A 17818-nucleotide genomic window follows, 5' to 3' on the forward strand; every position below is an offset into this window, starting at 1 on the left:
ATTTTTATTAAAATTGAACAGAATGAAAACGGCAGTATATATGAAATACAATTTAATACAAAAATTAATCACAGTTGCGGTATATAAATATGTTATAGGAAATTCTAATGTGGTTAATTTGGAATTTCGGTTAGATTAAAATTAGTTTATAATCAAACAACTTCCGCCTTAACGTTTCCTTTATACAGAATTAATCAGAATATTTTAGAATATCGTTGTATAAGGTGGTTAAAATGCGTTCTTCTAGATTCAGAGACAAACCGGAGGATAATTCGTTTAAATCTTTTATTTGTGCCTTATTGGTGTTTTTATGTGCTTGTTTAATCATATATAGTTCCATTGCGTTAATTCCACGTGCATATTTGGTATGTAGTTTTCTTATATCATTTAGAAATATACTTTAATATACCCCTGTACATAATTAAGTCCTTCAGAAGAATTGAAGCATCCCTATACCATAATTGAACACCTACCATTGCTCACTGTGGATATAACAAACTTTTTATGTAGTTTTGTCCTTTTCAGGAGGAAATCAGGATTTTTTTATAGGTCTGGAGTCAAACGAACCTCCATCCACTAACGATGTTTTCACAGTCTTTAAACTAATTTCAGCAAGTCTCATTTCCTCCAAGTTGGCTTTAATTTCACTTCATGATAAGATTGGATTATTTATATAGATATCGATTTTTCTTAAAGGATTCGAACTTAAAACAATTTTTTTCGTAGCTACCACAGTTCCTCTAAATATTATAATAATACGGAAAAGGAACTCTTAGCCATCTCTTCTTGTTACTATAAAGTTACTATAACTTTGTCAATTGAAAAAAATTTCTTAAACATTTAGGTATAATTAGGGTTTACATAAATAAATATATGAATTTTCAATTCTAGGGTGGTGAAAATGCTGGATATCATGGTCGACAAAAATCACCAAAATTTTCAAGTAAGTTAATATAAATTGAAACTCCGTACGAGTAAAGTCAAATAATCCTACAGATAAAACAGCAACTTCAGTTACTACAACCCCAACAACTACAATAAAGAAAACATCTGCATTAGTACAAAATGTAACAGCTACTTCCACTACTTCAATTCCAATAGTAACAATGAAAGGAAAAACAAATTCTGTCACCACAACACCATCAGTGGCAGGAAAAATAATAAATACTTTCACTAATATGACTTCATCAACAATAGGGATTTTTGTAACAACTTTCACTACAAGTCCATTAACAACCACAGAAGAAAGAACTTCCGCTACTACAAATCTACTAGTAACAACAGAAAAAAGTGTAACTCCTACTTTAGAACAATCAACAACAACAGAAGATAATACAACTTCCATTGCTATATCTCCATCAGTTGTAACAACAATACCGGCATTTATACAGAATGTAACAACTACTTCCACTACAAAAGATACAACAACTTCATCTAATACAATTCCATCAACAACAGCACATATAATAGTAGCTTCTATTAATACCATTGGTACAACCGGAGAAACATTAACCCCCAATACAGTTCCATCAACATCGACAGAAGACACAACTTCACCTGATATAACTACATCAGTAACACCAAATGTAACAGCAACTTCTACTAAAATAACTGCAACAACAAATAAAACTTCTGCATTAATTCAAAATGTAACAACTACTTCCACTACTTCAATTTATTCAATAATCACGGGAGGTACAACAACTACCTCTACTACATCTCATGTAACCACTACAGAAGACACAACAACTTCTGCTAGTACAATTCCATCAACAACAGGACATGTTGCTTCTACTAATACATTTAGCACAACCGAAGAAACATTATCCTCCAATACAGTTCCATCAATATCAGCAGAAGACACAACAACTTCACTTGCTATAACTCCATCAATAATACCAAATGTAACAGCAAGTTCCACTAAAACAACTGCAACAACAAACAACACTACTTCAATTCATTTAATAATCACAGGAGGTACTTCCTCTACTACAACTCCTGTAATCACTACAGAAGACACAACAACTAGTACAAGTCCATCAATAACAGGACATGTAATAGTAGCTTCTACTGATACTTTTAGCACAACCGAAGAAACATTAACCCCCACTACAATTTCATCAACATCATCAACAGAAGAAACAACTTCACGTACTATAATTCCATCAATAACTCCAAATATAACAGCAACAACATCATCAGTATTAGCAAATGGACCTACAGTTCCTACAACCACAACTTCATCACTTCCTTTAGGTTGTTATTATCACTCTGTTAGTAGCCCCACAACAACTAAAAACACTAATTTATGATTTTTTAGAGGTTTGTACTAGTCGTGTTTGCACACATCAAGGCTTGAAAATAAGATATCGCATGGAACCGTATGAAGACCCCGAAAAAAATTTTTACAAATACGTATGCGGCGGCCAAGAAGTTAATCCTCCACCTCCGTATAATGATTTAATGTTGCTGAAATATATAAACAGTAATAATCCGAATTTTAAAGCATATAAAAGTTTTTACAACTTATGCAGTAAATATGAAGATTATCCTGACCACATTGATCGTCTGGAGTTTGGTAAGTGCTTATTAATTATGTCGTAAAAATATTTTAGTAATGACGTATCATTTGAGCAGTCCTAAAGCTAGTCAATAAATCACAGGACTTGACCGAGATGTTGGCCGAATTGATATTGACGCAGAGTTTTCCGTTGTTTGATGTACGTCTTAGTTACAAGGGCAAAAATGATTACATACTTAAGGTAACTCAATTGATCTTTTAATTGCCATCAAATAGGAAACGATTAATTTCAGATAACCAAAAATGGAGCAGGTTTGAGGAGCACGATAGCGAATTGGGACGTGCAAGAGGCTTGCAGTAAAAATTGTGTTCGTGTACAAAAAGTTATGTACCAGGACATCATCATTGATCATGACAGAATTAGTGGATACATAGAAGAGTGTAGAAAAAAATGTGTGGGTGCTGAACTACAAAAGTTTTTGAAAGACATTAACGGTACCTTAACATTTGATCAAGTAAGTAGTGTTACAAATCTCTTTATGACCACTCATTTATTATTTTTAAGAATGTAATAGATCGCATTCTGGAATTTATGACGGACGTAATGGAAGAGAAGGTAAACGGATAAACAATATAATAAACAAAGTTGTCAACTCAAATTAATTTTCAGCCTGATGAAAAGATACAAAATACCTCACCAAATGACCTACAACAATTGGTGCCCTTGAAGGGCATTGAGTGGGAAAAATTGTTTGAGTTATTGACTGGAGAAAGTGTGCACAAACTTATTCGAGTGGAAAACTTCGAGTATATACAACACGTTGCAAATAAATTAAGTAAATTTGATGAGGAGTAATAGTTTCGTACAATTAAAAGTAAATTTAATAAAACACGATTTTTTCCAGACATCTAAAAGTCATGCTGGCTTTGCTGCATGGACTTTCCTTCTATCAGAACACGGTTAGAGAGGAAGGTAATGAAGGAAGGGAACTGTTCTGTGTGGATCTTATGAAACAATTGATGCCTGATATAACCAACTTCTTATACAAAAACGACACTGAAATGAAATTAGAAAATTGGAGGAAAGAATATTATAACGAAATAAAAACCAATATCACAAAGTATAAGAAGGCTTTAGCTGTCGATAAAATAGAACTAATAGTGGAAGATGAAGAGGATTTAGATGAATTTAAGGATAAACTTGATAAGTCGTACGCGAACGTAGACTTTGATAATTATCAAGATGGCTTGTATAAACTGTTGAAGCATTACAGAAAATCAATTTATAAACTTAGTTTATCAGCAAGGGAAAACACACATGTGTAAGTAGGGATAATTTTTGACCTAGAGTAAACTATAATGATATATTTTTATCAGTTTTAGGTATTTTATAGATTCGTACGAAAAATATCCTCGATCTTTGCCTGATAGTATGTCAGTTGGTAAGTGACATATTGCTTTAAAGACCAATTGAATTAATTAACTTTTTTAGCATTGCCTTTTGGAATGTTTCACACTTTTTCTCGTGATCTGCCCTACAATATGTATAACAGTAAAGTTGGAATGAGAATTGTGAAAGAACTATTAAAGCATGTTGATGACAAACTTCTGAAGCCTTCACACGACGACCAATTTTTGGCCGTCTTTCAATTTGAAAATGTTTATATATCTGATGGTGTACGTCATTCTGATAAAAAGCGTTTTGAAACGTTAAATTATGTTTTGTTTTAGGTGAAAGATATGTTGGCCAAGTTATCAGAAAAGTATCGGTATGTCCAGCTTAATGCTTTCGACATAATTTATCCTACTACAACTTGTACCAAAACTTTACCCTTCCTATCTGAATGTAATGGTAATGAAGTATTACTCATATCTGCACTTCAAGGTAAGGTCACTAAGTACTTACCCTTTCAATTTTTTGATGATACATCTGTTTTTGTAGAATACTGCACAAAAGAGGTAGATGACATCTTGAACTTATTCCAATTCAATATTGATGAACCACTACCAGCTGAAGTAACTGTTAATTACCTTTACCAAAACTTTGTCAGAGACAAACACATAAATTTTTCATGTTTTAAATAAGATAATTATTATTATCTATTTTATTAAAATAAAAATAATGAGAAAACAATAAGAAATATAGTATTATTGTAAAACAATCTCTAGGACTGTTTTTGTTAGTTACTTTAGAAATCAATCTGCCATAAATCAACCATTGGAGAGGTTTCATTCCATGAAATTCACAAAAAAGTTGAACAAATGGATTTCACATTAATAAAGTGGAGATTAACAAAGGCTTCTGACAATTAACAATTTTGTCTTTGCACACCACACAAATAAGCTTATTATTGATCACACTGTTATTACGACAAAAAATGTTGATTGTTGACCACAATTCTTGTCATTTTGAACAATGGGTTGAAGCTGGTAAACTTGGTGAAGCTGTACTAATAATAAGTCTTAAACCAAGAAAGATTTTAATGACTTTATAGTAGAATTTTATTTATTGACTCACTACCAAGGGGCCAAACAATCAATGGAATTGTCTGCTGCCAGCAAATTAATCAAGTTCCTGAAAAACTAACCCAAAGATGATCTTCTTTTAATTTTTTGGTGATGCATTTAATTAAACTAAAAACAATGAGAATACAGCCAAAAATATAGTACTATTGTAAAACAGCCCCTAGGACTATTTAGTTACTTACTGTATCAATATTCAGGGGAGAATCCTGCACCGTTATGGCAAGACATTAAGCCGACAAGTGTTGAGATTAGAACGTGGTAACGGTAAGTGATTAATAGCGGTTACTCCATATAAATACGGCATCCACCCCAGTTAATTAATATCGCATCACTCTGGCGGCTTGTTACCATCGATATCTGTATATTGCTATGTTTGCCAAATGAATTATTCATAAAGAAGGCGCGCCGTTGCGAATTTAAATCTCAAGATGTGTTCGCCAGATACAACCTACCCCCTACCCCCTGACTTTAAAACGCCACAGCGCCACTACACGAACTAAGCAAATAACTCGTTCCACTTCAACGACGTGCATGTCATTAAGATCCCTTTATTCGGGAAACACACATTTCCAATAAATAAAAAGTGCGGGGAATTTTTACTTAAATCAATTACAGGACAAACTGTCTCGGTTAAGTGCGGTCATCCCCAATATATAAAACTATAAATCGTTTAGTGCAGTCCGTTGAATGGTCGAAGGAAGTTCTGCCTACATTTACGCCAGGACCAGATTTTCCCCCGGTATTATTAAATTATCCCGCCCGAATATTATTTCCTAACTGTGTCCTTTGAATGGTTAACGTCGGCGTCGGTTTTAAATTGTCCATTGCGGGGAAACGGTTACATTAAAACCGCCAAAAAACCGTCCTAAAAACGAACGAAGAAAACAAAGACTGTAATGTCGGAATCCGATCCTGCTCTAGGGGGGCGGCATATTTATGAACTACTACTATAAGGGGGCTTCGGAACGACGTTGTGGACCCAAAAGACGGCAATACGGATTGACCGACAATATACATATCGAACACATGTCAGTGAAATAAATAATGCCAATATAGGCCGTATGGGTGCCAGCCAAGCAACTTCCTCGAAGCACGTTCCGCACCCCACGGTCTCACCCCATTCCAGGTGATTTCTGTCGCGATTATAAAGTCATTTATTTCTTTTTGGTTTGGGTTTCTGATGCAGGAAGTTTCACTTTTGATGGTTTATGATGGTTTAAATTGGGAGAAAAGTTGTGGGTTGTTCATGGATGGATTGAAGAGTCACCAACATGTTCTTGAACATTGCACGACATATTTAACATTTTTTATTTACAAATTCTGAAAGTTTTCTTATGCTTTTTCTATGCTATTTGTTTTCTGCATTTTTGGGTTATTTGTGCATTTAATTACAACAATTCGTGTAATCAGTTGAAAAATTAGCTTTAAGCAACATAAGCTAAGTAGCACAGTTTTGATATAGAAGGTTTAAAAGTGGGTATGAGGACAATGAAGAAGAACAACGTCAAGGTCGGCCATAAACATAAATTTTGGTCATAAACATAAAATTTGGTCATAAACATAAAATTTGGTCATAACCATAAATTTTGACCATAAACATAAAATATGGACATAACCATAAACTTCGGTCATAAACTTAAATTTTGGTCATAACCATAAATTTCGGGCATAACCATAAATTAAAATGATTATAACCACAAATTTTGGTCATAAACATAAATTTTAGTCACACACATAAAATTTGGTCATAAACATAAATTTTGGTCACAAACATAAATTTTGGTCATAACCGTAAATTTCGGTCATAACCATAAATTAAAAATGGTCATAAACATAAATTTAGGTCATAACCATAAATTAAAAATGGTCATAAACATAAATTTCGGTCATAACCATAAATTTAGGTCATAAACGTTGAACTAATCCTTTCTGTCAGAATGTCTAATGATATTATTTTTATTAGTTCTTTAAGGTAAACCCATAAAATAATTAAAGTGCAATCTTGAAGATCGCATGATGCTTTTGAGAGTCAAATGAAGCTTCAAAATGTTTTATCTTCATCACCATATGATTAGGGTATTGTGACTGTTACTTATCCTTGACATTGTTCAGTATTTTACATAATAAACGCCTTAACTGTGAATAAGAGTTCAATTGTGAGGTTAGTACTTGCTTCAGTTCCAAGAAGAATATTTTTCTCGTGACATGAATTTGCTTCTTCCAATACCTAATAGATTACTTTACTTGACCTTGAACTAATCCTTCCTGTCTGATGTGTAAAAGTACTATTTTTATCAGTTGTTTAAGGTAAATCTTAAACAAAGTAATCAATCCCAGTTGAATTTCAAATTTTCTTATTGGCAATGGTTTAATTTTTCAAGAGTGAGCTTTGTAAGGTTATAACAATGAATTAAGTCGTCGAGAGTTGAGATTAGAACGTCGTAATGGTTCTTTCATATTTCAAAACTTTGTAGTTTCAATGATTTGTAGATAGGGGAGTCATCAACACATTTTTAGCTTCAGAATGTTAAATGGTTCTACTCCAATTACCATATGGTTCAGGTATTTTTTATGTTATTTATCTTCATTATTGTCCAGTTTTCTACGTAATAATCAGTTTAAAGTCTGAAGAGGAGTTAAAAACTGAGGTGTCTTTCTTGTAGAACGAATTTGCTTAATACTTCTTCTGGTGCTTCACCTTTAGCAAATCGTTTCTGTCTGATACAGTTCTTTAAGGTAAATCCATAAAGGATTCAAAGTTGTTATAGTTTGAATTATATTTTTTAATGATGAAATCTTGAAGATATACCAATTGAATTCCAAGTTTTGTTAATGATTATTTGGTTAGTTTCTTTGTTAATACTTAAGAGTAAATCCTGCAGGTTTATGGCAAAAATGTGGTAAGTGATTAAATAGCATAAAAATACTGTTGTTTCCTTTGCTTCACATTTTTAAACATTGTAGTTTCACTTTTGAACATTGTGCCAGTAAACTGGTGGCAAAATTGTGGCTCGTATGGATGATGTATAGACAGAGGAGTCATCAACACGTTCTTGGTCATTTTACAACCATTGGACACACACAAAAATGAAACGCAAACATTTACAAACGGGGGTGGCCGGCATAAATAAAACCGTGCGTCCGCCAATCTAATTAAAAGGCGCATTATCTGGTGACGCGCAGAGAAAATAGTGGCGGGCTGTGCAAATGCCATAAATAGTCCGTCATAATCTTGAATTGAAATTCCGGTCGGCCGGCCGCTGCGTTAGGTGGGGGGTGGGAGTAGGGTGGCGTCCGTTCAAACATGACGGGTGGCGAAACGGCCATCGGATCTCGCCGTCATCGCATTACCATGTGCAAATATGCTCGACGATCGCGCGTAGCCATCTGGCGGCCGGCCTCAAACGCCGAGCAAACACATTTAGCATCCGAGAGAGATTTTTGCATTAATACGACCATCGCCACCACATACAATGTCAATTTATGCATATTAATGAGGACCGTGCCGGCTCTCTCGAAACGGCTTCGGATGCGACCTCTTATCGGTCGCCCGCAAACCTCCCGCACCCCCCGATTAATATGTAACCAGTATAAACGCGTATTTACGACTCGTGCCACCGTTTACGGAAGCTGCATCGGCGATGCACGACGCCCCACACCGAACGGAAGACGTGAAAGGAGAAACGGGGCCAACTGGAAAAAGGAATTATTTAAATGGACGACCGCAGAAGGAACGAACGGCCGACCTTTTATAGATTTATAAAATATGCTGCGTCCGCTGTTCCGATCCTATCGGGCCGCCTTTGCCGCCGTTTCGCCTCTCCTTTTTACGCACACACGCACCGATATCCGATCGAATTGTTATTGTTATCGGGGTGGCTAAAATGTGCGGGTATGTTTTGGAAATTTTCCTCCCGGAAAAAGGTTCGAATTAAGGTTGGCGTTAACAAGCTCGTCGCAGGAATTGACGTCGAACGTGGCCGTGTCAAGTGCGTGCACCCCGTCCTGATTAATGAGGTCGCGGTCTGATACGACGTCTGATTTAGCTGAATCAGGAGAGCGCCCGGCGCGTCGCGGTCGTACGCCCCGCGCTGCACCTTCTGACAAACGACCCCACATGTTTCAATTAACGACATGATGATCCATGTCCTGGAATTTTCGAACCTCTCTGTACTAAAGTTAAGTTTTTCACTATAGGCAACTCTGAACTCTTCTAATGACTGACTAACTAATGGTGTACTTGTAAACTGTTTAAATTATTGGTTGGGGGAAAACTATACTATACTATACTTTAATAATTAACATATTATAAATAAATTAAAGAAATTTGATGAATGGTAATTATTTCATATATTTAGACGTAAACTTGTTCAAATATTAGTTTTCATCCTGCTGGCGTTGTTGCCAGTTAATAAAGAGAGATAATTGTTTTGTATGAATTTTATAATGCCTGATTATTAATGGAAATGACACTGAAATGTGAAGTTTAGTAAGTAATATTGAAAAGTTTAAAAACACTTTAGTTCTTGATGATTTAATACTAATAATAAGGAATGAAGAAGATTTGGGTCAATTAAAGGATGAACTTGTTAAATCTTACGCGAACGTGGACAAATTTGATGATTATCTATAAATTGCTGAAACACTATTGAAAATCAATTTTTAAACGTGGTTTATCAGAAAATAATGGAAACACATAAATGGATATAATTTTTGAAATATTGTCTTTGGGAATATACCACATATTTTCAGAAATGTAAACATTCCTAATGTCATTCTTGCATGGACTATAATTTATATCTAAATAGGTTCTGGAGAAAGGTAATAAACATTTTGAAGTAGCCTTGAAATGGTGACAATGGATAAACATTTCTTTCATTTTTGAATATCAAAACAATTCAATATATATATATATATATATATATATATATATATATATATATATATATATATATATATATATATTGAAATTGTAATAATATATTAACTTTTAAATATCAATTCAAGATTTTTGGCTTTTGACTCTTCCGATGGCTTCCAGTAATGTACATTAGAATTGCTTTACAAAAATTGCCAAAATTTGTAGACAATTTAACATTCGAAGAATTTGATTAGGCTTTCGAATATCGAAACAAGATTTTTTTGCTTTTGTTATATATTGGAGATTCTTTTAAAAATTACCTAAACTTGTGGAGAATTCAACATTCCATTTGATTAGGCACAAAAAGAGGAAAACTTCCTTTAAAACATTGTGGAGTAGCCGTGAAATTGTAAAAATAGATTAACATTTCCTTCACTTTTGAATTGTACATTAGAGTTGCTTTCACTTTTGAATATCACGAGATTTTTTAACCTTTGGTTCTTTCGAAGACTTAGAAGATATAAGAATAAGAAGACTAGAATTATATATTGCAACTGCTTTACAAAAATTGCTAACACTTACAAAGAATTTAACATTCGAATAATCTGATTAAGGCTAATAAGAAAAAATGTTTCTTTTAAAATATTGTGGCGTGGCCTTGAAATTGTAAATATAGATTAACATCGCTTTCACTTTTGAATCATATCAAGATTTTTGGATTTTGGCTCCTTCGATGGTTTCCAATTATGTACGTTGGAGTTGCTTTCCAAAAATTGCCAAAATTTGTAGACAATTTAACATTCCAAGAATTTGATTAGGTCTAAAAGGAAGAAAACTTTCTTTAAAACATTGTGGAGTAGGCATGAAATAGTAAAAATAGATCAACATTGCTTTCACTTTTGAATATCACAATATTTTTAAACCTTTGGTTCTTCCGAAGACTTTTAGAATTATTTATTGGAACTGCGTTACAAAAATTGCGAACAATTACAAAGAATTTAACATTCGAAGAATCTGATTAAGGTTAATAAGAAGAAAAGTTTCCTTTAAAACATTGTGGCGAGGCCTTGAAATTGTAAATATAGATCAACATCGATTTCACTTTTGAATATCATAACAAGATATTTGGATTTTGGCTCCTTCGATGGCTTCCAATTATGTATGTTGAAGTTGCTTTCCAAAAATTGCCAAAATTTGTAAACAATTTAACATTCGAAGAATTTGATTAGGCTTTCGAATATCAAAACAAGATTTTTTGGCTTTTGGCTCTTCCGATAGCTTCCAGTGTTATATGTTGGAGTTTTTTTTTTTTAAAATTACCTAAACTTCAACATTCAAAGTATATAATTTAAATTTACTCTATGAGTAAAAGTTGTTACGATGTTTCACCACAATTTTTTAACAGTCTCGGAAACAACTAGTACCAAATTAAAAAAACAAAACTAATAAACGAGACCCTGCTCAATTTGAAGTCATTGTAACTAAGAATGGTCTAATGGTTGTATTATCGGAGGGGCCACCAGAACAAAAATCGAACCATCAATGGCGAAGGGAAATTATCTCGTCGATAATGACGGGCTGCGGCCTGCGGTTACTAATGACAGTATTGTCGGCGTCCCGTGGGACCCGTCAGGCCCCGGCACGGCGGAAAAATCCAAACTATGAAAACGTTGCCAGCTCGTTTAATTACTTTTCCATCCACTTTGCCAAGAAAACCGTTACGGAGACAACAACAGTCCGATCCGGTGAGTGGAAAACGTGCCCGACATGATGTTAATGCGGTGCCGGCGGATGCCTCCCCATTAATTCGGCCCGGTAATATTTCAATTACAGCTCGCTTCACGAGATGACACCGCCGCAAAAGGCCCGCCATCCGACCAACCACTTCGCCCTGTTTTAATTATGAGCGGCGGCGAAACGATGGCGGTAGGCCATGTAAGTTATTACTAATAAATTTTGCTAGTGTAATTGTGGCGTTCCGCTCCGATGTACCGTGATTTATTGCGGCCCTGATACCACTATGCGTATTAATTACGTCCGAATGGGTATTTTCCTCTTTTTCCCTCGCCCCTCGTATCTGATATGTGGAAAACATGATGGAACCGGTGTAACCTACGCAATGGTTTTTGTTGGATTTCGTTTTGTACTCGAATATGAGTTTGTTGAAGGGGTGTATCCTTTACGGATTTCCTCTTAAAATTTCATGATATTTTACTCATTGAAAAAGAAATTTCTACAACTGGAATGACAGATGTCACTTTCTCTTTTTTTGTTTGTACCAATATAATATATTGACGCTTCAGACATTAATGCACCTCTTCCAGTGAACCAAATGGCACGAAACTTTGACTAAAAATAGCTAAAAGATGTCAACGCAATTATTAAAGAGTGGTACCAGCAAAGGTCCTGTTCATTTTAGAAAGAACCTTGAAGGTATAATATTGGAATTCACCGGAGGAGCCAAAATCCAAAAAATCTTATTTTGGGAGTCAAAATTGAAGACAATGTTGATTTTGTTTTATAATTCTAAGGCAAATTTCACACAGTTCTAAAGGAAGCTTTTCTCTTTTTTGGTCTTAATCAGATGTTTCGAAAGTTGAATTCTGTGCTAGGTTTGGTCATATTCGTACCGATGAAATAAATATACTGATACCTCTTCCAGTGAACCAAATCGTATGAAACTTTGACTAGGAATAGTTTAAAGATATCAACGCAATTATTAAAGAGTGATACCAGCAAAGGTCCTGTTCATTTTAGAAGGAATTTTGAAGGTATAATATTGGAATTCACCAGAAGAGCCAAAATCCAAAAAATCTCGTTTTGGGAGTCAAAATTAAAGACAGTGTTGATTTGGTTTTAGCTTCTCTATTTTTGGTCTTAATCAGATTCTTCGAATGTTGAATTCTGAACTAATTTTAGTAATATTTGTATCGATGGAATAAACATACTGACACATCGGATTCAAGAGCTCCTCTTCCAGTGGAGCATGCAGCATAAAATTGAATTGATGATGAAATAGTTAAAGGACACAATTGTTACATGGTAGCACCACCAAAGGTACTGTTCATTTTAAATACCTTGAACTCACCAGAAGAACCAAAATCCGTTTTGATATTCAAAAGTGGTTCAAAGGTCCAAAATATTGTAAAGGCTTCTACTTTTTAGCGTTAATCTTAAAATGTTAAATTCCGTTAATTCAAACTCAACAAAAAAAAGCCCATTCCAAAACTCCTGTTCACCTTGGAACGTACTTTATTACGTATAATATTTTAGTAGACCGGATTTAAACGTTAGCAGGGGGTGGAGCGACGACGTGAAATAGGAGCAGTTTTAAATCCGAGCTCATTTAGTCTCGATTGCTTAATAATTTGTCTATTTAGAGTGATTCGGCACATCCCCCCTGTTGTACCGGGATACATATTCATCCACCCCTATTCGCACTACATGCTTATCGGTCCCCCTCGTTCCTTATCCCAGTCACATTACGACGAGAACACCGGCGTGTGTTTTATATACGCTATATCGGAATTTTAAATTGAGACGTTCCGATTAAATAAAAAAAAGGAAAAGGAAAATATTTTCGGCGTTGACCTAAAAAATCCGTCCTAGATTAATTCTATTTTCCTGTTTGTCGCCCTCCTAATACCGTGAACGAGGCGGCAATATACGTAATCGCCGGAACGCAGACGTTAATATAAAGCTATTACTATTCTATTGCCCGCCTCGTTCCACTAAGCTTTCGGGTTTTTAAATACTCCCGCTCCGCCTAAGACGTATCTCATAATTTTCCAGATTTCCCGGAATGACAGGGCAAAATTAAAAAGTTATTCCGGACTAAGGATTAGACTGTCGTTTGAATATATTTGTTGGGGGGACGAGCTGAATTTATTGTTCCTGTTAATTTTAATTTTCTACGTCGTGAAAGAAGTGACAAATCAACTGTGGCGATAAATAAATAATTTATAAGCGGTTCACTGTCGACCGGCTGTATTGTCAGTTGCCGAGATCCGAACAAACAATCCTTTTTATATATATATCATCCTGGAATTGCAGAAGGGTCAAAAACGGGTCTAGTTGTTCCGGAATGGAAGACAATAAGTTAACATCGACAGTCGGGTTGAGTTAGTGCGACGCACCCCGTTTATCTGTTATCTTGTTTGTTTGTTTTGTAGAGTCCTCACTCGGTGCTTTTATAGGGCCTATCTGGGCCGCTGATCGCTACTACCAGAAACTGCATGCCTGTATCATTGGATCGCGACTTATGTCTTCCTTACACCATTCGCCAGACTTTATGCGGGCAATTCACGAACTTTTTTATTATTGAATGGGTTTTCCTGGGGAGCTGGGCATCGTTATTTAAATTTCTTCGTCGGGAAGTCAATAGGGCACGTGGAAATTGTCCTTTAAATTCTGATTTTACGACGCCGGTTGTTTCGCAGGTCGTCATATCAATTTTGCATTCGGCCCCATTCGTTGGTGCATCCAGCCCATTTGGGATACTGCCTAAATTGGTGTTTCAGGCTGAAATGGTTTCTGAAGACGGGAAGATCAAAAAACTATGTAATTTCTTCCTTTCATTTTAATATATTTAAATCATTGCATCTTGAAAGCTTTTAATGGTCCTTTTGACTATGTTATTTATTATTTCCTACGTTGTTTATAATTTGTTGGGTAAAAATTAGATTTTGGTTTCTATGATTTGAGAAAGGCAATGAACACAATGAAGGTCGTCATGAAACCTGTACAAAAGAAGAAATTAAGCAATATCTCATGTAAAATACTCAAAGAACATGTTTGGAAACAAACTGCTCATTAAACAGATGAATTAACTGTTTAGAAAGAGACTTCATGCAATGAATTTTATCAAAAAGTTGATGATTGATTTGATTGACGAAAAATAAGTTGATTACGATACTTCTGAGAGGTTTGAACAATGAGTTGAAGCTGATGCTTAAAAGAAGTTTTATCAATACAACTGTTTTTTAGATAATAGAAGAGGATTTCTGATTCTTTATGGCAAGGTAAGACCACATGTTGTATTAGAGACACAAAGGGAGCTTCAGAGTGATAAATGGGAAGTTCTACCTTAATACATCTATACCTTTAAATAAACAAATATACACATTTAATAAAAATGTGAATTTATATTATCTTGTCAAAATTAATTAGTATTATACAGTAAAAACCTTCTTATTTTCAATTCCAATGCTTCCTGTGCCTCCTGAGCTTCTTGAGCCAATAAAAAAGGATTTTTGCTTCTTCATGTTAAGACAAGACCACATGTTGTATTAAAGACACAAGGGAAGCTTCAGAGTGATAAATGAGAAGTTCTACCTCATTCACCATATAGTCCAAATATTTTTCCATGCCTCTCCATGAATGGTTTTATGATGAAGAAGAGTACAAAATTGAGGATTATATTTTCTTCAGCTCCATAAACTCAGAATTTTTTTCTCTTGTCAAAAAATTAATTATATTTCTTATTTCTTTAAATACATGGGATGTTCTATATTTACAAATGTTTAAATTTACACTATCTTGCTAAAAATAATAAGTTCTATTCAGTAGAAACATTCTTATTTTCAATTCCAATAAGGATGCTCCCGTTGTCTCCCGTCCTCTAATCGAACCAACAACCAGAAACGCCGGACAAAGGTTTTTTTCCTTATCGAATGTGTTGCGGTCCCGCGGGACACGGCGTCCAGATCGAACCGACGTCCATTTAGGCCGGATCCGCGTCCCGAATGACTGCAAGCGTTGGACAATATCATCACCGTCTTCACATAAAGTAAAGTCCCGGTGATTGCATTACGTTTAGAGAGTGATGCCGTTGACGAGCGCTTGGGGAGCGGCACCGGCGGTGTCCGCTTTAATGACCCCACGCGACAAATCGACCGCTTAACCGGCCCTCCCTCCGGGACCCGTCGCCTATTTCTTTAACTGAAAAACTATAAAAAAGACTGCGCCGAGATAAAGACATTTGTCAACGATCCCACCCCCGGTCCTGGAGGGAAGCCGACCGGGACAGATTTAACAATTATGATCGTAAATCTCCGGATAATATTATATTAGTCCCAATCGATAAATCATCCCCCGTTGCGGTCCTCCCTGTTTTTTTCCCAACAAAGGTCTCGGTATTTTATTAACTATTGCTAATTATTAAAACGCCGGAAAAAAATAATGGTGGTAAGTCGGTACCGTTCAATATATTCGAAACAAGGGTGGGAAGAGTGTGCTTTTTTTATCGGACAAGCATCTAACGAGGGCGGTTGTTGGCGGTGTTCGTTGGGGTCAGATCTTTGATACGTCACGTTCGAACGTGAAGGCGACCCCCCGATCGGGCTCCGATACACCGTCACGACCCCAACCCGTTACGGTTTTTCGCGGTCAGCTCGAACATCAAACGTTTAATTGGTTTGTGGGTTAAATTCGCAACGGCGAATCCGTAAACCGCACCATTTTTTTTCCATCGACAATGTTTACCTTCGACGCAACCCTCGTAATTGTTTCTTTTTTGTTCCTCGACCCGTCCCGATGCTACGGTGTCTGCGGCCGACGTCGAATATCACGGAGGGTCGTCGAAAACGCCTTGACCGTCGCCGACGACACATTCAGCCGCCCCCCAACCCCCTGCTTGCAATTCTTTCCGCGGCTAATTGACCGTGGACTGCGGGGATGCCGGTAATGAAGTTACCCAGTTACTCGCAGCCCTAATGGTCACACGTCGTTCCTTTGATATGCCCCGAGAAAAATAAAGGGGATATTAGTGCGCCACTGGCGTCCCACGCACCCCTCGAGCCGACCGCTGACTCCGATCTAAATAAATTTCGCGTTCTGTGAACACGCATAAGATAATTTAAAAATAGCCACGGGGGATGTCATCTTTGACACACTTTACAATGTGTTATCTGCCGGGGGAACTTGTTGGAGTTTTTTTTATGCACGCCAATCCGTTTCGACGCCTCGTATTTACCGCAATATCTGCATTCGTTTTGGATGGAATTTATGGTTTTGTAGTCGGAAAAAATGTATATGCATATAAAATGTTTTTAAAAGTTTCTTTTTTATAGAAGTTTTATTTGAACTGGAGACTCATATATATCGACTCATATTATATTTTAAGTTATTTTTAATATATTATTATTATCATTAATAATAATAAATAAAAAAAAATAATTACAATTTTAATGGCAGTTATAGATATTACTATAACTCTGAAAACTATTCATATAGAATTTTTATTATAATTATAATTATAATAAAAATTCTATATATATATATATATATATATATTATATATTATATAAAATATAATATACATTTGGATATTTCAGAATCTAGTAATATCCAATGTTTATATACTATTATAACTAACTATTTTATATAGTTATGATCACATTATATTAATTAGTCAACCTCAGAAAAACTCATATTTCAAAGCACTGTCGCATCGTTGGAGGATTTAGGACATGTCCAAATTCTGAAATAATCGATCAAATTTCTCAAAAAAAGATAAAATATACATACAAATAATGAAACATAAATTGTAGAATATCGTGTCATTTTTAATAGACGATATTCTACAATTTATGTTTCATTATTTGTATGTATATTTTATCTTTTTTTGAGAAATTTGATCGATTATTTCAGAATTTGGACATGTCCTAAATCCTCCAACGATGCGACAGTGCTTTGAAATATGAGTTTTTCTGAGGTTGACTAATTAATATAATGTGATCATAACTATATAAAATAGTTAGTTATAATAGTATATAAACATTGGATATTACTAGATTCTGAAATATCCAAATGTATATTATATTTTATACCACACATTTTATAAGTTTCTGAAAACCTATAACATTATTTCTGTAGATTTCAAAGTAATTTTCCAGAAATTTTGTCAACTA

General features: G+C 35.1%; 1 protein-coding gene and 1 long non-coding RNA gene across 2 annotated transcripts; both read left to right on the forward strand.

The window, feature by feature from the left end:
- Positions 1-227: 227 nt before the first annotated feature.
- Positions 228-1295, forward strand: LOC109594133 (uncharacterized). The gene is made up of 3 exons (XR_002191197.2): positions 228-365; positions 892-943; positions 997-1295. It is a non-coding gene; the product is annotated as an uncharacterized LOC109594133 (long non-coding RNA).
- A 37-nt stretch (positions 1296-1332) lies between these two features.
- Positions 1333-6489, forward strand: LOC109607709 (uncharacterized). The gene is made up of 12 exons (XM_049966743.1): positions 1333-2256; positions 2321-2578; positions 2638-2762; positions 2815-3036; positions 3087-3137; positions 3192-3373; positions 3427-3843; positions 3899-3963; positions 4014-4198; positions 4253-4406; positions 4464-4595; positions 6458-6489. The coding sequence occupies exons 2-12, from the start codon at positions 2374-2376 to the stop codon at positions 6487-6489; spliced, it is 1770 nt and encodes a 589-aa protein (XP_049822700.1). The 5' UTR covers positions 1333-2256; positions 2321-2373.
- Positions 6490-17818: the final 11329 nt, after the last annotated feature.

Source organism: Aethina tumida, chromosome 4 (genome assembly GCF_024364675.1).
Source record: "Aethina tumida isolate Nest 87 chromosome 4, icAetTumi1.1, whole genome shotgun sequence".
NCBI classification, from domain to species: domain Eukaryota; kingdom Metazoa; phylum Arthropoda; class Insecta; order Coleoptera; family Nitidulidae; genus Aethina; species Aethina tumida.